Source organism: Anopheles marshallii, chromosome 2 (assembly GCF_943734725.1).
Source record: "Anopheles marshallii chromosome 2, idAnoMarsDA_429_01, whole genome shotgun sequence".
Lineage (NCBI taxonomy): Eukaryota > Metazoa > Arthropoda > Insecta > Diptera > Culicidae > Anopheles > Anopheles marshallii.
This window is the reverse complement of record NC_071326.1, coordinates 10,575,586-10,600,066: the sequence shown is the minus strand read 5'-3', so window position 1 is coordinate 10,600,066 and position 24,481 is coordinate 10,575,586. Positions and strand designations below refer to the sequence as shown.

The 24,481-nt window shown below is 49.4% G+C and overlaps 1 protein-coding gene across 1 annotated transcript in view; it reads right to left on the bottom strand.

The window, feature by feature from the left end:
- Nucleotides 1-24,481, bottom strand: part of LOC128709583 (homeobox protein cut) — a 164,527-nt gene that overhangs the window by 3,243 nt on the left and 136,803 nt on the right. Inside the window, exons 5-6 of the mRNA XM_053804589.1 lie at nucleotides 20,579-22,015; nucleotides 42-456 (exon numbers count right to left, since the gene is read on the bottom strand). Coding sequence (XP_053660564.1) covers nucleotides 42-456; nucleotides 20,579-22,015 — 1,852 coding nt within the window. The remainder of the gene's footprint in view (nucleotides 1-41; nucleotides 457-20,578; nucleotides 22,016-24,481) is intronic.

Here is a 24,481-nt window from a genome sequence, read left to right as displayed (position 1 = left end):
TCTACTAGCTCAGTGGCTCGGATGTCGGTGCGAATACTTACTTTGGGAACTCTCGAGGACTGCGCATCAGCTTGGAGAACTCTTCCTGGTAGATCTTTGCGATCTTGTCCTGCGAGATGTCATCGTTGTCGTACTTTTTGGGTCGTCCCGTGCTTCCCAGCCGCCCGCTGAGATAGTCTTTGGAGAAGGGTGAGTGAACATCACGATTGTGCGGAGATTTGGAGTCGTTGTCACTATGCTGCGTAGAGTCGTCGAGTCCGCTGAGATGCAGCTGCTGTAGCTGATGCTGCTGCAGTTGCATCTGCTCGCGCATTTGCTGCTGATGGTGCGCTTGCTGTTGCGGCGTTGGCTGTTCGCCGCGCTTCATCATGGAGGCTTCGGACAGGATTTGCTGCATGCGGTCATCGCTGAGATCCCCGTCCGGTCGACCGTAGGATGGCATTCCGGGTTCTGCACCTGCAATTAGTACACATCTGTCATATAAACCAGCGACATTGGGCCAGCCCGTGGCGTGGCTGCGGCGTTGCAGAAGCGCAACAACTTCCTGTACCACCCGAGTGAATTGAAGGAATGCAAAATGGTAGATAACACAAAACCAAAGCCAGAGACGCTTTTACCACACACAGGGATGGTGATGGGCGTTACCTCGCAAAAGGAACATATCTTTTACATGCATCCCGCCCTACATCCCCGCATTGCTCGAGGTCAATTTCAAACACCGAACGAAAGGAATAAAAATATTGCTCTTCAAAATGTACATTTTCTGCGAACGTGAAGTACCATCATCATCATCATCATCATCACCATCGCCAGCGTAACGTCGTCATCGGGCCAGAATCAAAGAGAACGACGTACGACGTAGACGAGGCTCTCAGGCGAAGACGAACAGTCGGCAGAGAGAAAAGGATACTTGCAGAAGGCAAGGAAGACAGATCGCACATATGCAACGGACGGGCGGAATATCCCAATCGTCCAATGGCGACAGCGGGAATGGAGCAAAACGATGAAGGGCATCCCTTCGGGTATCGCCAACCATCATCGAAGCCTAGTGCGCCTGTCCCTCCGACGAGCGCGAAGGGCGGACATCGCAAAGGCGTAAAGGCACCGAACTCGCACTGGCCGGCAGGCGGTGCATCAGTCTCCCGGCTCTATCTCCAGTCCCAATCTATATTTATTCGTTCAGCTTTTATAAAATTTATATCAAACGTCTCCATGCATATCTTCCCAACATCATGGGAGCGGTTCTTTTTTTTTTGTTTTCTGTTCCTGCACATTGAGTCTCTTGTTCCGTTTTTCGCCATTTCGCTTCTTTTGATTTGCGTTTTTATATCTCTGCCTTTGAAGCCCCATCATCGTTATGCCCGCACAGAGGAAGATGAGACGGTGCGATTATGACGGAGTCGGTAAGAAGCGATTAAGCAAAACAAAACCAAAACAAAGTAAGCAAAGCGTACCCGGCACGTAAGCGATGCGTTTGGTTCGAAACGAGCGCAGAAAACGTGCGGAACTAATTGGTATTTTAGTCGCGACCATAACCCTGCAGTCCTTCTTTGGCTTTGCCAATTGCACCGGACTGGGCTGGGGACTGGGCTGATCACATTGCCACGACTTTATAGCGATCGAGTGAGCGGAGATGACTTTGATCGATTTTCACCGATCGTCTGCGTTGGGTTGCTACAATGCGCCGCGGCCATTTTGTGCCGGTTCGAAGCTGCTCGAATCACTGCTCGATTATGGGCGCAAAAAGGCAAGTGTGCCCGGGGTTGTACTTAAACGGTGGGGTTGTAATTCTTCTAACCTCACTTTATTTGACAGCTTTGTAGACAGTGTTGTTGTTGTCCTCTCTTTTTGTGGGAAGGGCGGGTACGCCGGGGGTCAGTGGGGCGTCATTGGTGTGGAGTTTATTTTCGTCGACATTGGCCCCCAGCCCCAGAGAAGGCAACAAACGAAGAAGCAAAAAAAAAAAGCGACCATCGAGACCCCACGAGATGGGGATCATAAAAGCGAATACCTATAAATCACATGTCTCGTAAAAAGTCGATTCTTCTGCTGAGACGCTGCGGTGCTGTGAGTGCTGGTACGGCGACCACGGCGATGTCATTTTTGCGTGGTCGAAAACCCCCGGTCGAAGGGTTTCGGCAGCATCTTAACGATCCGGTGCGATGATACATAGCTAGCTGCTGTTACGTTGTCCTTGATCACGCGCCCGTACGAATCGAAACCCGATTCCGCGAAGTGACAACGATATTCGCCACAGGCTTGGAGATGCTTCCATTCGAAGAATCAATCAACCTTCAAGCCACCGTCTAGGCAACCCCCCGGGCCAGAAGCGGCGGTACCCATCAAATTAGTCATTAGCGCACGCGAGGCAAGACGACCGACGCCGAGGGACCCGGCCGGCGCGCACGTAATTGGCCAACGGCACGCAAATCCCAACTGCGGATTGGCAGCATCGGTCTGTCATTAAACGGAAGCAGCAGCTCGCAAAACCGAGCCCGGCAAACGAAAATCACAAAGGCGGCCATACTTCCATAACCGGGGCCCGATTTGGGGCTCCATATTGATGAAGAACCTCCACTCCCCCCACTGGCGGAGATGTTGGCCGACTTCCCGTCGGAAGACGCAGGAGGATGTGGGTGTTGCGTGGGTAATCTTTCCACCCGGACCGTTCCGGAAGATGCCATTCAGAAGGAGTCGTTTCCGATGAGTCGTTTAGTTGTCTGGTGTTCGTCTAATGTATTGCAGCGATGCCGGAGCGCTTGGTGGAGTAATTATAGCGAAAAGTCTGTCATTTGTACCCGGTCGCTCTTCGCTGTTCGCTTCTGCCATTCGATGCGCTCTCAGTCAATTCTAGCATTCGGGGGAGAAATGGATCCGAGTGGAATCCAGTGGTTGCAAAGTAGAATGCTAAAATAAGTCCCCGAATGGTGGTGTGCATTTGGCGAGATAGAGCGAACCTGGTCGCCCGTTGCTCATTGAAACCCTTCGATTTGCGAAAAAGGAAAACTGTATATGCCCCGCGGTGTTGGTGTAATTTTTTTTTTCTTTTGATTGATTATGAAGTCTCCTTTCAGTCGCTGTCGAGGGCAGATGGAAACAAAAAAACCCTTAGCCAAAACAATTGCACAGGGTAAATGCAGTTTCGGTTTGGTGCAAAGTTCCTTTACGTTCATCCAGAGTAGCGGAGATGCTTGCCGAAAGGAGCGTCAAACATTGAAGTATTTGTTGCTTCCGAATTTATTCCCCCGGGTGACGACGCGTACTAATAATCGAGCGAAAGACATCATCGCAGCGATTGTAAGCCGAACAAAAACACAGCCCTGCACACATTTATTTGATATTAATATGGCAAATGCACCCGAGTCGCGTTGTCTTTTGTTCGCTGGAATAACAAAGCGAACAGGGAAAACTTCGCAATTCCTAGATTATCCTTGGGCACAGAAATGTTGTGGTTGTGAAGACCGCGCTGCCGGTTTTTTTTTTTTCGTTCGCGAAGGGATGCCACACGCAACTTCACGTCGTGGTTGTTTTTTTTCGGTCCCCTCATTCTTCCCGCAGGGCCCGAACCTCGACGAGCGAGATTTGATTATTTTTTGTTTTGATTTGCTTTAGGGCGGGCCCGTCGTCGTCGTTCCCTCTGGCAGCGCAAATTCTAATTGAAATTGACAATCGAACGACGCAGCGCGGGAGCTGCCGGTGAAACATCGGGCGAGAAGTAATTATTTTGAAATCAGGTTCAATCAATTTTCAAACACTGCTTTTTTTTTGCCGCTCCGGGGCGATCGTATCCGATCGCAATGTTTGCGCTGCGTTAATAAGCGTGCCACGTGCCTTTTGGGTTGGGCTGTGCTGGAAGCTGCTGCGGTACCTTGAGCCCCGGAGCCCCCGTTTGCCGCAGTGTGTCTTGTGTCGTGTCTCATTAACAAATCGTTAGGAAGTAAGCTGCTAGTGCTAGCGTGAGTTCCTGTGAGGCAAACATAATTACAGCCAATTGAATGGCACCTGTTTCGTGGACCGATTCCGGGAGCGGCACGAAAAGGAACGGACAAGCTTAATGAGACGCATCCTGTGTCAACTGCCAATGGTTCACCTTCAATGCTCCAACGATATCCAGCCCGGTGTGTCCTGACCTGGATGTGGCAAAAGGTTTCTCCTGGTGCAAACTGTACCGATCGTTCGGAATTATCACTTCATTAAGTTTTACATCGCAATGTACGGGATCGTGCGCCCAACCCGGGCCGGACTACATGAAATGATCCCGAAAATGTGTCGATGATGGGTCAGAGAAGACAACCCGCAAACTCTGCGCACCGGCATGAGAAGGACGCTCGGTAAATCTGATTCCAAACGATCTAAATCTATGTTGGTTATGGTTGTCGCGTGTACACCGAGCGACAGAAGCATCGGAACGCATCCATGTGTGCAATTGCAGCAGTATCATATTATTACTAAATTATTTTTATTACCACACACTCGTTCGCAGCGTCGACAGCTGCATCGAAACACGGCTCGCCGGCATTCAAATTCGAACGACGCTGTAAAATTTGCGTTCAAATCACTTGCCCGTGTCGTGTTCGCTACATGCACGAAATAATGCACCGACACTCCAGCCTGTCCAGCCTGGCCAGGGGACCCGGTGGTTTGAAATTTTAATTATGAGGTGATGAAATAATTTGAAATTTTGTAATAATTAAAACCGATTTAGCAACTAACCCCATCGGTGGTCGGTGGACAGTGTATCGGGATTCGGGGCTGGTGCCAACCGTCTTGCCGGACCGTCGAATGCGGGCAGCGGTCCGTGTGATGCGGGTGTCACTTGCAATTAAAGTGCCGAATGTGTTTCCCCCCCCCCCCCCCCCACACACACACCCCTATTCGCGGATGGAACAGTGGAGTGTAATCGATGAACGCCTCGCGCCCATGGGGACGCACTCATCGGGTTTAATTATTCGCTAAAATGTAAAATCTGTCCGGAAACCGTCGCCACTCACGGGCACACGGGCCACTCATGTCCCGCGTGCGGAAGGCAAGCTTCCATAATCCATCTAATTTAGCACCCAACAGCTGGGTGGCCGGCCCCGGTGGATTAGAAGTCGGAACTGCTGCCGCTGTGCTGGAATGTGGCGGAATTTGCATTGGCTGAAGAATGGTAGAGCAATAGCGAAAGACACAAATCCCTCGGTTAGGGTCGAGGTGGAACGGGAGTGCGAGGATGGAAAAACATTTTTCCTGGTGGCAAGTTACGATAATTGAATAACTAATACCGCCCAATAAAAATAATCTGAATGGAATGGTCCGCCACGCAGAATGAGGAGGGGGTTTGTCAAGAGATTGGAGGGATTGGAAGGAGGACATTTTTATTTTAACTTTGTTGATGTGTGTGTGTGAAGTTGCTATCAGTTTCGTCCGTGTTGCCGGCCGCGAAAACAAAAGGCGCGTAATTTATTCACCCTCCAATTTCCGATCGATCCGGAGTGGCTTGAGAGACTCGTCGAGGTCGCAATTCGGGGATCGTCGCTGGCACACCGGAATTGAGGCTGATTTTCGCACGTGGCAAACACTTTCGGGTGGGAAAAAGAATCATTTCTTCACCGATCAGAGGGGGGGCTCTCTGATCGGGTATTTAGACAAGAGCTGAGACGCCATGTGCGTGTGCGAGTTACATCAAAACCATTGTTCTCGTCGGGAAGCTTTTTCGGAGCCCAGAAGGCCAACTTTGGAGGCGTTTGTGTGTTTGAGACACTGTCTCTCGAGGTTCTGAAGCAGGTTGGGTGTTTCGGGTTTATCAGCACGAAAAAAAGGCGTCAGTTCATCCATCGAATATCCCCTATCCCCCGGTACTCTCCCAGACCACTGCAACGTCCGCTAAATGGGAACTAATTAATTCACTTTTCGGAAGCGCAATGTGTTGGATGAATTCGTAATTCGTTTACTGCTGTCTTAGGAAACGAAATTATGGCAGCGTGGGTTCGTTTTTCTTCTCTATTTTTCTGTGTGTGTGAGTGTTTGGTAGCTGAATTGATACGGTTGTTTTCCATTTTTTTGTTTTGCACATTGCCAAACGGCACCTTTGTTCGGTGGCGTGCTGGGAGGCGGCTGCGAAAATATGGTCTCAATGCCATCGGCAAGCGGGGCTCGCAAACAACCAAACCTCCTGTTATGCGTATTGATAAAGCGAACTTTACGACACTTTCCACCTCGCGACACTCGCACTCCGGAGCGAAACTAATGGAAATATTAAACATTCATCCTAACGATCGTGTACGAGAGGGCGGGTCCTCTTTCCGACCACCGTGAACCGTGGTCGAGGTTTGGAGAGCGAGAACTTTCGGCGAAAAACCAAACCATCGACATGCATCGGCAATAAAAATGGGAAGCAAACGTTTTCCCCGTCCTTTAAAGTGTGTTGCAATGCAAAACCTAAAACACAAAACGAACGGAAAAAAATGGGCCATAAATAAATATGGATTTTTATTAACACCGCTTCCGGATGGTTAAACACGCGAATGCGGACAGAGGCAACGGGTAAGACAGTTTGGTGTCGCGAGAGGGCGGAGTGGGGGGTTGTTGGTTGGCAATTGAAGCTGAGGATTCCAGGGGGCATGCAAATGTCATCGGAGCTCGCAATCTGCCTCTCGAGGGTGACGATTATGCCATTTTGGGTGGAAATCACATAAATTCCTTATTGAAACCAATTCTTCCCGGAATGAGTGAAAGAATAAAGAAAGCAGGAAAGAATCCGCGCAAACACACGGGAGGGAAAAAATACAATCCCGGATGTCCTCCACCTTCAAACCGGCTTTCTCCCGGGGGTTACCTTTCCAGGTTCTTTGATATTCACTACCGTTTTGGTTGCGTTCCTCTGTGACGTCTTCCTGCTTTCCGAGGGAAGGAATATTATTATTAATCTCCTTCACCTCCACCACCGCGTCCACCACCTCAACCCATCTTACCGGGACGACGGGACGGGTGTAGAGTGCGGTCTAATCTACATGTCAGTTGTTTATTACCTTCCTTCCTTCCCGTGTGCATCACACGACCCAGCCCACCCTCAGGAGTCCCTTTTCTTTCTTCCCTATCGACGAGATCACGCGGTCGCTGTAAAATATTCGCGGGATACAGGTTATTTATTTCGTATTTATGCGTCCTCTTCACGCTCCCACCCTCACGCAGGGGTGGCATTGGTGAAATGTCACCGTTATGGTAGGCATTATTCCTTCCACCCTCGATTCGCTTAAGGGTGAGCATGATTTATACACACAGGACTCTACGGCACTCACACCAAAAGGGAGAACCGTTATGAAATTGGCACGCCCGAGGTCGAGGGAAATTGACGAAATTGTCACCGCGTTTTCCCTTCCGAACGAGATGAAGAAGAGGTTTGATGAAATATTTTCAATATTTTCCCCGGCCCGCCAATATACAAACGGGCGCTTTCTCGAGGCTCCTTCGGGGGATCAGCCATTAGCGTTGGTGCGGGGTGGATTTTATTTGATTTTGTTCGTCGGATGTGTCGACATAGAGACCGAGCCGATCCGAAGGCGACAAAAAACGCCCGGAAAGGGACGTGCGCGCCTGGGGGGGTGGAAAAAGGATGTCGGGTAACGGTTTATTGAAGTGTAAACAGAGGGCTTTCTTCCTCCATTGCCGGGCCATGATAGCGCTCCGAAACGCAAGGACGACGGGGTTCGGTGACGTCGTGATTGATAAATGTCATGTAATCAATTATCGTTAAGGAGAGCTCAAAGCTGGGAGGACAAACAAGACGCGGGACAGAACAGATCCTTGATGTGCCACTTTTGATCTCGCTGTCTTTATTGGGGAAAAACGGAGCGACACACTCGCATGTGCAGCCAAGCCAGGGATTCGGTGCGGGGTGCCGCCTTGGACAGGGTGCGGCATAAAGAACATTGTGCCGTGTCGGGATGGCGCTGATTTATGGGCGAGATAGAGATTCGGCTGTGTGTGTATGTTCGGTCGTTAGATCGGCGATGATGAGTTCGAATGCGTGATTTTTCGATTTTAATTACCCGCCCGACTTCTAAAGGCGACGGTGCCTTTTCACTTTCGTTTGGAAATAGATCGATTGCAGTGTGTAAGGCCACCGACACCGCACGTACGCCGTGTGTCATCGAAATGTTATTAACCTTCCCGCGCAGGACGTTTCAGGGCGGATCATCGGCCCAGAATGAAATCGAATTTATAAATATGTCGTGAATAATTAATTAATGCCGCCGCAGGGAGACGCTGCGACAGACGACTTCGGTTCGACATAAAGTCGAAGATCGTTCGCGATCCGGTCTGTCGTCTGCGTGCGTTCGGTTTCGTGGAACAATTTGCATCAGTTACGGTGCGGCTCGCACATTTTCCACCCATTGCGTGCGTGCGTGCGCGTGAGTAAACAAAGAAATGTCACCGGGTGGGGGGTGGAGGAAGCGAGGGGGGGGGGATTTTCCAACCGCCAAACGAAAGGCAGGAACTCATCGCTGCGCGACACGAGCTGCAGCAAGAGACCAGCGTCGCAAAACAGCCCAGAGAACTGCAACCTTCGGGTGACAATATATTTATAATATTAGTTTATTGAAATGTGTGATGGGGAAAAACCGCTTCGAGTCGCGCGGCACCCTAAGCAACACCGGCGGTTTGGCCTCTACGGTTGGCCAATTTAAATTCATTCGTTTCGCGTGTTCCCACTTCACGCAGGACCGTTTTGCCTCCCCTCACCCGGGCGCACATTACATTGAAATCTATAGTGTGTAAATTTTGTATCAATGTTATAAATAACCCATTTCGCGGTACGCGGCGTCTGTCGCACGCAACAAACAACAACAAAAAAAAAAACGCATGTTTGCCGTCACGAATCAGTTGCGATCATTTGCGATCCGTGTGCGCGGCCAAACACGGGCGAGCACGATTGCTGCACGAGCACATTGTGGCACATTCCGCGACATTTTCCCTTTTGTGCCGATGTGTAAAAGCCATCGGATTCATCTATCTCCGCACGCGGTGCGAGGATCGCACGAGATCAAAGATTAAAAATGTGTCCTGTCACATTATTGCGTTTAATTAGAATGAACTGAATTCACGAGAGCGTGCCCCCGGTGGTGTCGTTTCTAACGGTGTTATGTGTGTGTGTATGTTGCTGGTGAATTGGTTTGCGGGAACCATTAAATCACACTCCGATGTTGCTCCTGTTGGCTTCGTTTTTCCCATCGATTCGATTTATTGGTGACCTGCTTTCTTGCTGTCGGAATGAGGACCCAATTAGTCGCCTTAAAATACAATTGTCCAATAGGAAAATCGTCCAATTCCGTTGCTGGACGTCGTTAGACGGTTGGACCAAGATTGTCATGTCTTGGTCAAATCTTTGCAGGTGGAGGTGTTCTGTGAGTAGGTGAATTTCTGTTCATTTCAAAATGGACATCCATTTTCCGACCGGTCTGTGGTCTACTTTACATTCGGATTCCATGTCCTTGCTACCGGCATTCGTATTTGCGGTGGCGTTGGCGTCGAGGTTTAAAAGTTTTAATAATAAGCTTGTAAGGGCTTTAAATAAGAATGGAAAATGAAATATGGCCATTGGGATGGTGCGGAATGGTGGCCTCGGCCACTTTCGAGAAAGAGCTGCCATCTTTCCATGTCCATCGAATGGGCGGTTGCATGTCTTCGGGCAATATGAGCACGCTTTTTTTCCTATATTTCCCTCCTTCTCCGATTTTATTCCTTCAGGTCAGGACGAAAGGACATCGAAGGCAAAAAAAGGACACCCCAAGAAGGTAAGTGTATGTTTTGAAAAGTAACAACAACACAAACATAGCGGGAACATAATCACGTTCGATATCCTCGGCCACTCGAAATGCAAAGGCGACTCGAAGCGGAGGTATCTGCGCTCCACCACTCGTACAGTGGACGTACAAGATGGCGCTTCCAACTAATTAGATATTGTTTGCTTTTGACATGTAGCACCGCGGTGATTGGATGATTAATGCCACTCAAACACGCTGTTGTCCTGTGTTTTGTGGTTGGCCCTCAAAACCCTCTTTACGACAAATGGCCCAGCCGCCTGATGCCGATAGGAATATTGATAGGGGCCGTGGGTGGCCTGCTGTCCCGTTGAGAGCCTGCCCGAGAGAGTCCTTTGAATCGAAGACGGTCCCTTTTGGCATCGGATTTTTCGCTGACGGGGCCGGGGGACGGGGGGCGGAGGGACTTTTTCGTTCCAATAGGCGAAAATCCGAAGACGTCCAATCGAGTGGTCTCGTATGGTGGTGGGTGTAGGGTGGAGGGTATGGTTGGGGGGTGGTTACACAATCGCAGTAGTTTGTGTTTCCTTTTTTTCTTCGCTTTGTCCAATCCTCCACCGGTACTGCAGTGCCATAAAGTATAATTACAAGCGGACGGAAGGGAGCTCAAATGGAACCCGGTTTGGCTCTCCAGGATATCGATAGTTGTAAATCAAAAGTCCGACTTTGGCGTTTATGCGAAGGGGGGAATGGGAGATGACCCGTTTTTCTGAGGTCAGACGTTTCCCTGCTATTACCATGGTCATTGGAATTCATCTATCAGAAATCCGCACACACGCCGCGAAAGTTCCGCGAAGGGAATAAATTTCACATAATGAGTGTAATAAACAAATTAATAACCTGACCGAGGCTTTTTGTGAGGGGGGAGGGGGGAGGGGGGGGGGGGTTCTCTCCCCGTATGTGTGGGGAGTTTACTTTTTTGTACGCCTGCTCACCCCATTCCCACCTATGCCCATGCCCCTGCCCGTCCTCCCGGTTCGGTTCGTGGCATTCGTCCATCAGGACATCAGGTGCAGTGGGGGTGCTTGTGGCAACGAGGGGCCACGTGACCGCACATCCCTCTTCATGGTGAAGTTCTTTTCCATCTATTAATATGCAAATTAGCATGGAAAGCTTTCATCATTCGGTCCACCGGGTCCACGGTTCCATCGGCAAGGGGCCAAAAAAGGATCGGTAGCGGTACGTAGTTTGTGACCGCGAACGAATCGAACCACCAAAGCGAAGCACTTGCGCTTTGCTGACATTTCAACCGGAAGTAGAACCTCGCTTTTACTGTTTCGGTGGAGAAAAGTTGTACCGTGCAGCAGAATGGCGATTTGCTTGCGAGTGCCTTCATTCGAAACACAGGGGGTCGTCCCGGGGTCGTGACGAATTGGAATCATAAAGTTGTGAGTTGCGAAGAGGGAAGAAATCTTGCGCAAAAGAAATGTTTCTTTTCTGAATTTCTTTTCTGTTTTTTTTTACCGTTTGGGTGTGCAAACTTAAAAACTAAGATTATTAGCACCAGCATTGCACGGTGCAGGTGGAAAGTTTTAATTAGTTAGTATTAGCAGGTTGTGTTGTAGGAAGCGAAACGGAAGCTTCCTTTTAGCAAACGCAACCGTTAAAACTTGTAGTGATAGTTTCTTCCGAGCAGCAAGAAATGGGAAAAGCGTGAGGTTGGGTGAAAATGAAGGAAAAATACACTCGCACACAAACACAGTCTCGTGCATTAACGAAAAATGCACGCGTGCGGCTTACAACTGGGCGCGCTAACTGCATTGCTTCAGTGTTGCTGTGCGGCGCTTGTGACACGCGGCGAAATAGCTGCGATTTAATTTAATTAATTAAAATACTTCATCACTATCGCACTCGACGCCCCAGAATGGACCATGTGTTTCGATCGTTCTTCCTCCCTCTATCCTCCCTCCCCCACTACCACCGTCTCCCTTCCTATCCGGGTATAGAAAGGTGGCCGAGAGACGGTGGGAAATTGGACCCGATCTGATCCCAAATTCGCGCTTGAGAATAATTACACATTAATTAATACATTCCTCTTCACGCCGGACTGCCACTAAGTGAGCACTAAGTTTTTGTGCTCACGCTATATATAAGCGCATCGACGACGACGACGACGACGCCGCCTGGCATGCCAGGCCGGGGCGGACGTTTGTGTGCTCGTGTTTTGAATCGCTTGTTTCCGCTGGTCGAGCATCCCGAGATTGACGCTCGTAAACTGGTCGAACTGTCCCGTGTGCCCCGTGATCGCTTGGCAGCGGGTTACGGGTACGGGCTTCTAATCTCTTGGACCCCTCCCGATCCTCCCCCAGGAAATCCTCCCCCCAAGACCCATTTGGTGGAGCAATAAAATGAAATATATTCTTTTATTTCTCTACACACGCGGATCGGTGCCGGATTGAACGAATAATTGCGACACCGATTCTCTACTGCCTTGGCTCTGCTGGGCAGGTGGCCAGAACCGGCCCAACGATGATGACGAATTGGACGCCGAGAACGGCAAACGAACGATTCGGTGTTTTTGTTTATGTTGCTTCGGTGCGAGATTTTCGAGGCCCCACCCCGCCGATTGTGAAAGTGGCCCTTGCGGCGAAAGGGCTCACCGATCCGGTGCAATTTTCGGTTTCGAGCCGTGAGCAAATGTCAAAATCGGAGATCATCACCCGAGTTCGGTGTGGCATTTGATGGCCGTACGGATATGGTGGGGATTGCACGGAACAGGGACAACAATGAGTGATGCGAGCGACACAAAAAATACCCTCAAAACAAGGTCAATCTAAAAGCGTTGCTATCTTGCACCCTTATAGGTCTCCGTTTTTTTTTTTTTGCTCGTCAATCGACGATCGATGGCGTGTGGTTCGTAGCGTCTAGAACATTTGGTACGAGGTACCAGGCGTCCGCTTTTAATGGTCGATTTTTCATCGTTTTCGATCGATGAAATCCTTCGAATGCCGTCAACTCGAGACATGTTTCGACCTCCAAAAGTTTTGACTCGACGAAATCGACAGAACTGCTAAAACCGTAAAGCCTGAAAGACGTTCCGATCAGACGTCTTCGGGTTGTTTTGGTTTACAAAAAAAAAGTAGCCGAACTCAGCACATTGGCACATTGCGGATTGGGTTTGGAAGGGAAGCATCAAGACCCTAGGTCAAAGTTTTTCGAATTATTTTGATTTCTTCGTTGATTGCTGTACCTTCGACACGGAGGGAGCTTCCGTCTGTGTGTCATGTTGAGGTAGAAATCAATCAATGGTATACTTAGTTTTGGATATTCGCAGGGAATCGCACTGCCAGTCAGTGGAAGAAAAATAAAACCCTCTCTGAGCTGAGCTATTTTCGATTTCAAAGTTGAATTCCGAACCGTAATCGATTGTGACGTGACCTCAGAACACCGCTCCCGCAAAAAAAAACAACAAATCCCAACGTCTTAAAGAATCGTTTCCAAAAGGCGGTCAAAACAAGCGGTGTGTCTACTGAACGTGGGGGCAGGCGATCTTTCCTCATCGATTTATAGCGGAGATATTTTGTTGTATTATGTACGCGTTTCGAACGTGGCACTGTCGTCGTGGCGGTTTTGTGCAAAACGGGGGATTATTTGTGAGTTGAAAAATGTTAAAAATAGAGCCAGTTCGAATTTAGTTGCACAAAGGCACAAAGGTGCGCGGCGCCCCGAGTGGCCAGAGGAATGGCGCGAAGAAGGTTCCCGTCGCCTGACAATAATACAGATAGGCATAATCAATTATTTTCCCATTTTCTTAATGCCACTGCGGGCCGGCCGTTCGGTTGGGGCGTAGTTAGCAGTTGTTTTCCGGCGAGACACAATCACCACACACGCGCACGCGGCTGACAGCACTTGTGGATGTGGATCAATAAATTATAAAAACAATGTTTTCAACAGCCGGGTAACGGGCGGTACGCGATTAACTCACGCGGAATCGCACCGTTGTTGTGGTGCGGCAAAGTCTTTTCATCTGGCGGCCGCCACAGTCGGTGCAACATTTTAGGCTAACGCTCCCGGGCCCGGGCTCATGCCGGCGGGACGCTGCCGAAATAACTCACCGGTGGACCGCGGTGCGCGGTGGTCCAAGGATCCGATGCTCGTTTGACCGTTTTATCGCTCCCGGCCCGTTCCAGTCACTTTCATTTTCATTATTTACAATAATTAGCTATAACGTCCGCGCGCGTTACGATTGTCCGCCTGATGGGGTGCGCTGGTGGAACATCCTTGTGTCGTTGTGGAACCGTTTGCACTCGAGAAACTGCAAAACCGTCGTACGCTCGGTGCAATGACTTTCGAAAGGGACCCACGCAAGACGCGACACCGGACGGACGGCCCCGGACCAGGCTGCCGGTTCGGTTGGGTTTTTTGACATTTCTCTCTCGTTACGGCAGATTTAATTGCCACACCGCAAACGAGCGCAATAAAATGCGTATTCGTGCGTGAAGAATTACAATGGCAGCATCCAACTGCATACAGGCCGCTGAGTGCGAGATTCAAACCAACGGATGATTTGGGTGAAATTTGTTTCGGGGTTTTTTTTTCTTCTGTGCCACACGCATTTTCCTTTCCTGAATCTCTACTACAAACTGGCATGAATATTTAATCGCTATTGCTCTTTCTACGTTTGATTGTACGGAAAATTTGGCTGCCAAATTGTGCCAACAAAGCCAAAAAATCCAATTTCGATTCCGGATTGTTCATTGATCTAGAAACTCGTTTGATCGTCAATACCATCAGCAATTCCTTGTGCTTCGCCTGTTTTTGTGTGTGTTTTTTCGAGGGAAAATATTAATTTATAACCATTTTACCACCCCAACTGGTGCGCCCGTCTCGCAAAAAAAGCCATTTGATCTTGTTGAAGTTCGGATGAATGAATGTTGCTCACATTTTCGGCATTTACTTTAGCTCACTCGGACATTCCCGCAATTTGCAGGGAGAAGGAGTGCATTATCATGCAATTAAAGTCACATCCACGATGGTTTGAGGTTGAGGATGGACATGAGTTCAACCTGTTTGACCTCGGCTAGGGGTTGTGCGGATGGACACACTGCTCACAAAAGGGACACACAGCCAGGAAAGACAGTCAAAAATCTGTCAAAAAAGGTTTTTGGAAAGGGTGAAGGAAAACTTTGTCCGCCCCCATTGGCAGACGGTTACCATCAGCCGCATTAGCTGACTGGCAGAAGCGGCACGGAAGTTCCACCAAGCCCCAGCCCCGGATGTTGATCCTTGACCGAGGGGTATGCAACAAATGCGTGTTGCTATCCGTGCCTGACCCCCGAGATACAATTACCCTGCATCCCTGGAGCTGTGTGGCGTGAGATAAAAGAGCAATGATCGTGCCATAGAGGAAGGAATGCAGTGAGGTTGGAATAACTTTTATTTAGTATACGCGCGCAGTATGGGAAGATGTCTTCATTTCGGTTCATCCCAGACGATTTCCAACATCCCTCCTGTACTTAGCCGACCGAGGCCAATAGTCACCGTTCGCTCGGACGTACGGGAAACAGGAAGCTAAGCAGTGTGGAAAGTTTACGATAAATACCAGTCGCAAATCCATATCCTGTCCCGGGCACCAGTAAACTAACGAGGTACCGTTTTACTGATGATGGTACGTACCGGGTGCAAGTCCTTCTATCCCGGATCCCGCAATGGTACGAGGTTTACGGATAGTTTAGAATGTTGAATTTTTCCGGCAATTACCGCTTGTGACCTTTCCTAGCAGGGGGCGTGGGTTTGAGTACCGAAAAACAGGATGACCGTGCTCAAGGGCACACTATCGGTGTGCCCAAGCATTCAACTTATCGAACGCAATTAATTGTGAATTATCGGAAGATAAATGCCCCTCTCCCAGGAAGGGTAAACAGTACCGGTGAAACTGTAACACCGATTAGACCCTGTTCAATGTTTAATTGATCGATAAATCAAGTCCCCACTTTTTGGGATCGCTCGCAATTGGTAGTGGAGGGAGCTTTGTGTAAAATGGCCGCGAAACCAAAGCGAACGCAGCTACACTGGATGGATGTCATTCGCACTCGTGCAAAATGGCACACGGTTCGGGTACGAACGGGTCGAAAGATCACTCATATTTGTTCATTGCATTGCGTACGCGTACACTTTGAAGAAGCTGCGCGCTGTGCACGATGATCACAGCTCGCTGTGCACTTTCTATTCAGTCGTGCAAACAAAACATAGCATGGTGGGGATGAAAAATCGCGAAAAAGACCACGAACCGAACATCTTGCGGGCGAGCTTCGAATTGACTGGTGGACTGGATGGAGAGAGAGAGAGAGCATCCGCGCGCCAAATGAATAAATGACGTTTAGCTTTAAGCATCATGCGGCCACATCAACGGCGACTGACAGCATGATGCAGAACCGTTACCGTTGTGTGTGTGTGTGTTGGTTGGCAGCACCGTTTGGAGCACGGGAAAGCTAATACCCATGAGAACTTGCTCCCGCAGGGCCTATTGTTCTGCTGTCATTTGATTGAACTTGTGGCAGTCGTTGTCGTTGCATCGCCAATGGAACCTCCAAAGGAGAGCAGAACAATCGCGGATAGAGCGAGAAGGCAGTAATGATAGTAATCAGATTATGAAAATGTTTCTTAAAAATTTTCTCCTTACCCACACACACACAGAACCACCACCTCAGCTTTTGACCTCTACGCCTTCGCCGCCGAAAGAGCAGTTGGTTTCGCGTCGCCCTGACGTCAGTATCGTTGCCCCCTCGAAGCGTTCGATAGTATCTTGGTCGTTTCATTTTCTTTTGATGATGGCCTTTTTTTTTGGCCATATAAAATAAAGTGAAGATTTTTATTTCACCTTGTGCATGTTGTGCGCGCTGTGTGCACAAATTTCATCCCCCTCTCGGGGTTCGCAGCGACCGCGCTGCTGTTCTGCCTGCCGTACGATCAGGACGGGATCGGGCAACATAATTTATGCTTCATCATTTTCTGCAACGGCACACAGAGACACATCAGAGCATGGTTTGTGAAAAGATTTATCATTAGTTTTTCATGATCGAATCTTTGCTGTGTGCTTTGTTTTGTACAGTGTTGATGGATTGTAGCGCTTGTTACGCTTGGTGTGGGAATTCTTCAGCACCTGCACCCTGGGCGCCTGGGGTATCCCTTTGGCCAGTCGAAAAGGTGTCCGGTGTTGGGTCAAAGTTTAATAGCTCTTTAACTGTCGATAATTTCATCAGCCTTTTATCCACCGTCGAGAGTCGAGTCCATGGGTCGACCATCTTCCAGTACGAGACGATGAAGATGGGGTTACCTTGATTACAGTTTAATTGGGGACATATTTTACGAATCCTTAAATCGTAGCTCCTCACTCGGCACACCGGTGGACAAATGCACGATTTGTCAACTGTCACGCACAGAATGTACGCAATTTTACTGAGCGAAGCGAGCGAGCGAGTGAAGCCGTTCTAAATTATTTGGTCGGTCGGCTTTGGGTTGCAATTGAGAGAAACACTCGAAAAGCCCAGCCCAAACATGCGAAACTTCCGCACCCATACAACGAGAATGAATATAAATGTTTACCAATCATTAAACTGGTTCGGTCCCTTCGGAACTAACTCCCCCTTTCCATGCCCGGGGGTGGTATTTGGCCGGGTGGGAGCTACAACAGGCGTCGACTTGCCAAGGGTTGAAGCAACTGAAATTTGATGATTTTTAATTTCCATCTCCGCGTTGTTTCGGGCACAAAAAGTTCCAAGCTCCAAGAGGCGAAGTTAATACGAAACCCTTGTCCCCCTGCGAGTGATATGTTTATTTTGTTCTGCGAAGCGTTAAAAATCGTTCGGTGCGCCAGGAATTGCATGTGCGTAAAGCTTGTGCGCACAGTTTTCGTGCCACGTCAATTAATTGATGAACGAAAAAAGGGTTCCATTCTTTCGCGTTGAGCACAAGCACAAGTGGGTGGGCAAAGTTTTTAATCTTCTCCCGGGTGTTCATCCTCCTTTGCCCACCCGGGACCGAACAGAACGCAACCTTCAGCAAACCGGGGGGCTCATTTCCATATGTAAACACACACGCGCGTCTTGAGATGGTAGACTTCCTTACGTGCCATGGTGCCTCCGTTTTGTATCGCCCGTAGCCGAAAAAATAACCCCACCATTTCCCTGGGAAAACTCACCCAAGAAGTTGAGGTTCTTTTTTGCACCCAAGCAAAGAACTTCGGTAACGACCTCCGCCAAAAAAGAAGCAAAGGAGTGAAGTTTAATGAGCGGATTAGCGGTAATCGATTTTTCCAGCCCGATTCCTTCTGCCTTCATCCCATTTGCTCGCCACGTTTTGTTTTGGGGTGTTTGGTGCAAAATAACCTCGTTTTGAAATAAAACAGCAAAATGCGGCCCGAAACCGATGGCAACGGGGAAACATTGCGCCGAGCGCAGAAAAAGTACCGCTCGGCTTGCTTGGTTTGGGGGGAAAAAAAGCTGTGCGCCCTTTTTCCGCGTTCGCGGTGGGTTTGCTGCCGTTGTCTTTATTGTGCCTATAAATTGCCTTTATCTATAATTTATTCAAGGCGGCAATTATCGCTACACGGCGAAAGAAAGTTTCCACTGCAGGATATTGAGATGTTCGTGTACGTATCGGGAATGGATTGAGCGAGGGGTTGAGCTACCCGAACCCCGCAAATCCCGGTCGACCGTGAACCGGGGCGGTGTGTACCGAGTGCGCACACATGTGTCCACAGTGGTGGGGGGGGGGGGAGAGATTTTAGGAAGGAACTTAATGACTTGAACAAAAAGCTGTCTTTCTCCAGACCTAAAGAAGCTGTGTTTGATGTGAATAATTGATGAATTTGGCCGGTGTTGCCAGGGCCCGGGAATATTTAAATTATCTCGATCGATTAATTGAACACGCCACGTCAAAGTTGGCTTCTTGTGGAATTCTTGTGGGGTGATTACTGGGAAAGGATTAACCAGGGTAAAATGCTAAAGACACTACAGAACCTGGCCAAAACACCCTCCCGGCCAAGGGTAAAAAGGTAACGACAATTAATCACATTTTCAAATATTTGAACCGAAAACAAACCATCCACGAGCGCGTGTACCCGGTGGCAAACATGACGACGATCGAATTTCGGGACGGAGCAATCGGTTGTAGCCGTTTTGTTAGCAAACCACTTGACAGCTGTCATCCATCTGGAGGTTCCGTGTGACTGTGTCCGGGTGCTGCTTGATAACGCGCTCCACGGTTTGACGACGAACGACGGATATCCGGACCACACAATCATCTCGGACCCGGTTGTTGTTCGGTTGTCATTGTTCAGGACTGCTTCATGGCAAATGTGAACGTATCATTCTCGTCCTCAGATACTCTCGCTCTCTCTCCTTCTGTCCTCTTGACGAGATTGTAGCATTTGTCTCCCTTCCGGGTGTGGTAGTAATTATTGCATCCTGCATTGGTCTCACCCAGCGTACGTAATTACCATGGCTACCGTATCGACAGTTGTACGACAAACGACCAGTTGTAAAAAGGGGGACAAATCAAAGCGAAAGTCTCAACTGTCAAATGCTTCCAATTGCGTCCGGATTGTACGGATTGTACACAAAGCACCAGCATCAATCGATGAAAAGGTGCTCTTTAGAATGACTCCCCTAGAGCGATGCAAGTGAATTTTTACGATTAATCAAAAGAGCAACTGAATTGACATTCTTTCCATTCTTCCGATTCGCTCGCCGACCTGTCAAGTGTGCAAGCGCTTTGTACAAGCCGGGCACTTACGGCGGCGGAATCATTCAATAGCGAAGCGTAGCAAAAAAAAGGTACAAAAATGGAAAAGACAAACGAAACTGCACGGAATCACAATGAAATATTAATTATGAGCCAATCGCTCGATTGGTCCCGTGGACGAGATGATTCTCCATTGCAGGAAGCAGGGGAAAGAAAAACGCTCGAGATCATCGTTTCGTTTCGACGGTGGTGAAACTTTGCAACCAAATGAATGCAAGAGCATTCTGAAGTGGGCCACACGGGCCACAACAAAGAAAAAAAAAAAGGGATATGGCTTTATGGAATCTGCCAATTTGGGGAAATTTCGATATTAATCCAGCAGTGCTTCACGACATCACAGCACAGCAACCGGAGTTTCGCGGAGTCTCCGTCTTTGCCGTTCAAGAACGGGACGGACCACCACGGTTTGGGTTCGGTTGGGAGCGCAAAAGACAAACAAACCGCTTTGCCTTAAGCTTGCGATGCTGATCGTACGATTTCATCATCATCGTCTTCTACCGTGCATCCAATCGGCAGTTCCTGAGGATGCACTTTCCGTGCCGAACGCGCTTTTTGTTTTTGCTCGCATCGTCGTTATCGGCTGCAGAGTAAACCCGGCGGAGATATTGCAACTCGGTGTAAGCTGGGCGGTGTATTTCGCCGTGTTCGTGCGCATGCAGGGATACGATGCAAAAGAATGCTGAGGAAAATTGCAGAACTCCTGTTTGGCGTTCCCAGAGGCTAGAAAGGAAGCACCAGTTCCGGTCGGGCCCTTCTTCTGAGGGAAACTTTTTTAATAAAACATTATTTATGCTGCCGTACTACGAGCTTCTTCGGTGCCGTTGCTGCATTACTGTGGTACAACCATGCACCAGTTTTGCTGGTGTTTTACGTACTTCCGAGAATTCGTGAGCAGCATCTCTGTTGTCTTCTAGACCATTTTGCTATTCCCCTTCACTTGTAACCCTGATACTGAACAGCCCAAACAGCCCCCAAAACCCCCTGGATTGTAATATCGTCTTTCATCATTGGAAGTAAATCGATCAACTTACCTTTCTTCGGAATTAGAGATTTGAGCAGCATGATGGCGTTCTCGTCACACGCCCAGGCGTGCATCTTCCGATAGCTGTCCCGTCCCTTCTCCGTTAGCTTGTCCCAAGGTTTCGGCTTTGACAGCAACTCCGACACGGTGCCCTGGGACAAACCGAGCACGTACTTGGCGAACAACCGCTGGCCGATGTTGTGCACGGACAGCAGTTCCCGGACACGGCGCGAGATGTGCAGCGTGTCCAGGTTCTGGTTGGCGTACTTGTCCATATTATACCGTAGCATCTCCTGTAGCTTCGCCTCCATCGGATCACCCTTCGGGATGAGCGAGTCGCCGAGCCGGCCCACCATCGAACCCGGTGGCATCTGCATGTCGGAAGCGTCGGCAAACCGGAAGTGTCCCCGCTCTTGGAATTGAAACGGAAGTCCCTGTATCAGGTTGCCGGAGGCGGCCCCATCGAGCCGACTGAGCGCTCCGAGCGTGTTGTTGTTGTCCTCGAGCGGGCTCTTGGAGATCGACATGGGTGTGAGACCACCGCCACCGTTCAGATGGCGGTCGTCGTGCCGCGAGGAGTCTTCACGCAGTATCGGCGTGCTGGCGGAGGACGAGTTCTCGTGATGGCTGCTGGCTTTGTCCTGGTCGAGACCCGCGCCATGATGCGCCAGCGTGGGTAGATCTGTCGAGGGCGAGTTAACAACGTGATGGTGGTTCATTAGTAAGGCTGGATTACGTGCCGCAGCTGCGGCGGCGGCAGCAGCAGCGGCAGCAGCGGCCGCTGCCAGTCCCGGTGGAGGTGGCGGCAGATCGAGTGCCGCCCCTCGACGCCAGCTGCTGACGAGCTCCTCGCCCAGAAACGAGCCAAACTGTTCCACGTTCTGCAACGGTGGCGCCAGGAACGAGTTCAACCCGGCCATCGGATCGTTCGGGTTTGGTGTGGCGGTCGTCGTCGTGACCACTGCACCGGCGCCAGTCGTTGGTGGGGGGGGACACAACTGTTGCTGGACGGTGCCGGAAGACGACGGTGATCGTAAGGTTGGCTGGGGAGATCGAGACGGAAGCAGGGAAGGATGCAGCGGGGGCTGCGGAGGCGGAGGTGGACAACCGCCACCGGATGGGGTCGATGAGCAGTTATTGTTAATTTCGCTCGAAGCAATGCCGGCGGTGATGGTGTTGTTAGTTGGCGAGTTGCTGTTAGTGAGATCGTGCGTGCAGTTGCGCGATTCGCTACCGGCCTGATCGGCCGCGGGCGCACCGGTGTTGCTAGAAGCGGTGACCAAAGCATGGCTGGTGCAGCTCGCGGTGGTGCTGCAGCTGCCGTTGCTAGCAGTCGAGGGTGAGAGCGCACGGATGGGCTGCGAAGAGGCAGCACCAGGTCCGGCACTACTGTCACCATTGACGCCACTGCCACCAATGCTGCTGGGGCCGCTGGTAAGTGGGGATCCTACGTGCAAGTAATACCCGATAAGCGGCAAGAATGGGAGAAGAGAAAAAGAAAGAAAGAGGGCAAACATGTTTAAAAAACCTTGCGGATGCCCTTTAGACGAGATCGGCGAACAGAGCATTCGAAAGTGATGGAGTTCCGAGGAGGCAAAGATAAATCAAAGAACTAATAAATGTCAACAGCACTAGACGACTTGACTTGCTGTACATCACAACTAAATGCACATCGAAAACATAATCATGACCAAAACGATAAGGAGACATTGAATGTGAGGATGAGACCAAATGAAATAGCATCAAAAGATACCAAAGCAGTAATGTGAAGTTTCTTCGATTCCTTCAGTTCAATATTGTCTATTCTTTAGAATTTGATAGCTAAAACATTCGGTTATTACTGATCGTTTCGTATTTTCCAATTCGTCTCATTGTTGTGCTTAATGATAGTACCAAAGCGAAGAGAAGAAGTAAGAGAGTGTTTTGGATAAGGGGGGAGTTTTGTGTGGCAGTGGCTGATGGTGTTGGTTGGGCTGAATGTTTTTTCAAGGGACAACCGTTACTGGTGATGGTGTGTAATGCGGCGTGGTGAAGAAAACTTATGTAAAACATGTTTATTTTCCCATGAAACGGAGGTCGTTTTGAATGCAACCCGGGTCTCTCCCCAACCTCAACCCAGCGCGGGCAGACACGTGCGGGACAGGGGCGGTGAGAATAGATATAGAAAACAGAAGCGATCTACTGTGTGGACGCAACGGGCCTGGATGACAGTGATCGAACGCAAAACAATAATAACAGTGGCCATAAATTTCAATAATTCCATCATCGCGCCAGCACCCACGCTTCTTACGGCAGTCGAAAACAATCGCATCGGCCGGGAACTAAACGAACGAGAGGCGAGACAGAGAGACAGAGAGAGAGAGAGGGAGAGAAAGAGAAATATGTTCAAGCAAGTGGGAACTTTGCGTTCGATCACTTGAATCGTCATTCGAACTGAGAGATCGCAACCAAACGGGTGACCCAAACCGAAAACAGAACCCATTCGAATTCAATTCAGCCCAAGATCCAAATAACAAAGTAGGTGAGGTTTTTTTTTTGTACTTCGCTTCACTGACAGCCACTTGACGGGTGGTTGCCAATGTTGCCAAGAGTCTCCCCTCCGGTGTTGGAACCGGGCCACAAGCGGACTATTCGCGGGGTGGAAGTATTGGGCAGGTGGCAACATTATTCTGTCGCTATTTTTTCGCAATCGCGTGGGAGCGAATGATCGTTCGCTGATCGCTTTTCGGGTTTCGGCACAACAAAAACTGTGTGTCTCTCGGTCGCAAAAAGTGGTTGGTTCTATTCTTCTGCTCTATTTTGTCTTACTAATGACGAAATTTTTATTAATTGTCAGAGCCATTTGGTACTCAGTAAAAGGTGGCAAGGTGTTTCTTTACTACCACCCCCTACGTTCCTCTCTTGTGCCGTGGAAAAGTGTTTTCCGTTTCGAAAATTAGAATTAAAGCCAACATATCTTTTAGCAGACGCTAAAAGCAACAGCACAATACTCAATCAATCCCGGTGTGTGTGTGTGTGTTTGTGGGCGGCCGGGTGAAGATCGTAAAAATAAAATTTAATGCCCAAAGGGAGCCGACGCAATCGAGAAAAAGTTGCGCCAACGCGAACGCCCGTGGGAAAAACAAAAGGGAAGCAATACCGTTCAGTTCGAAGCTGATCGCGATCGGGAGGGAGAACAGAAAACGGTAGCGCCGTTGGTGTAGCTATGCACACACTGTATTGAAACAAATCCTCCCAAATACGCACCGCCAACTGTTGAAGATCGATCTTTTCCTCTTTCTCTCGCAGCAAAAAGGCGGGGAAGATACACATCATTAGTATGTAAACATAATTAAGAGCCCTGACTCGCGTTGCGTTGGAAGCGTATTGAGTGCAACTGGCCGTGGGACCTCCCTGGAGACCGGCAGAGCATTTGTTTACGTACGTGAGGCGATAAAAATATATCTAAGTAAAACAAACATACTTAATACATTAGTAATGAGACCGCGAAAGGTATTATTGATTGCATCGATTCGCTGCGACTGACGAATTGGCTTGTAAAACAGGTGTTGGCGAAGGGTTTCGAGGGTTTCAATGTGGTGCAAAAGTTTTTTTTTTTTGCTTGGCAAAGAGGGTCGATTGATGAGTTGTAAAAATTGGCGCCACGGTCGTCACACATGTGTGTCTGGGTGTGTGGTTCTGCGGGTTGCATTTTATGACCCACGCCCCGTACGAAGTCTAGCCGAGAAGTTTGCTTAGCCAGATTGTATGTACGGCTTTTTTGTTTAAATGTTCACGCCACGACGCGGTGGGTTCGTTAGTCGTGCTCCGCGTATCTAGTGGAAATGGGTTGCGTTTGAATCTAATTTAATGAGTTTACGATCTGACGCGACGCTGCCGACGCCGCCAGCGAGATAGAGTTATTGCACTGTAT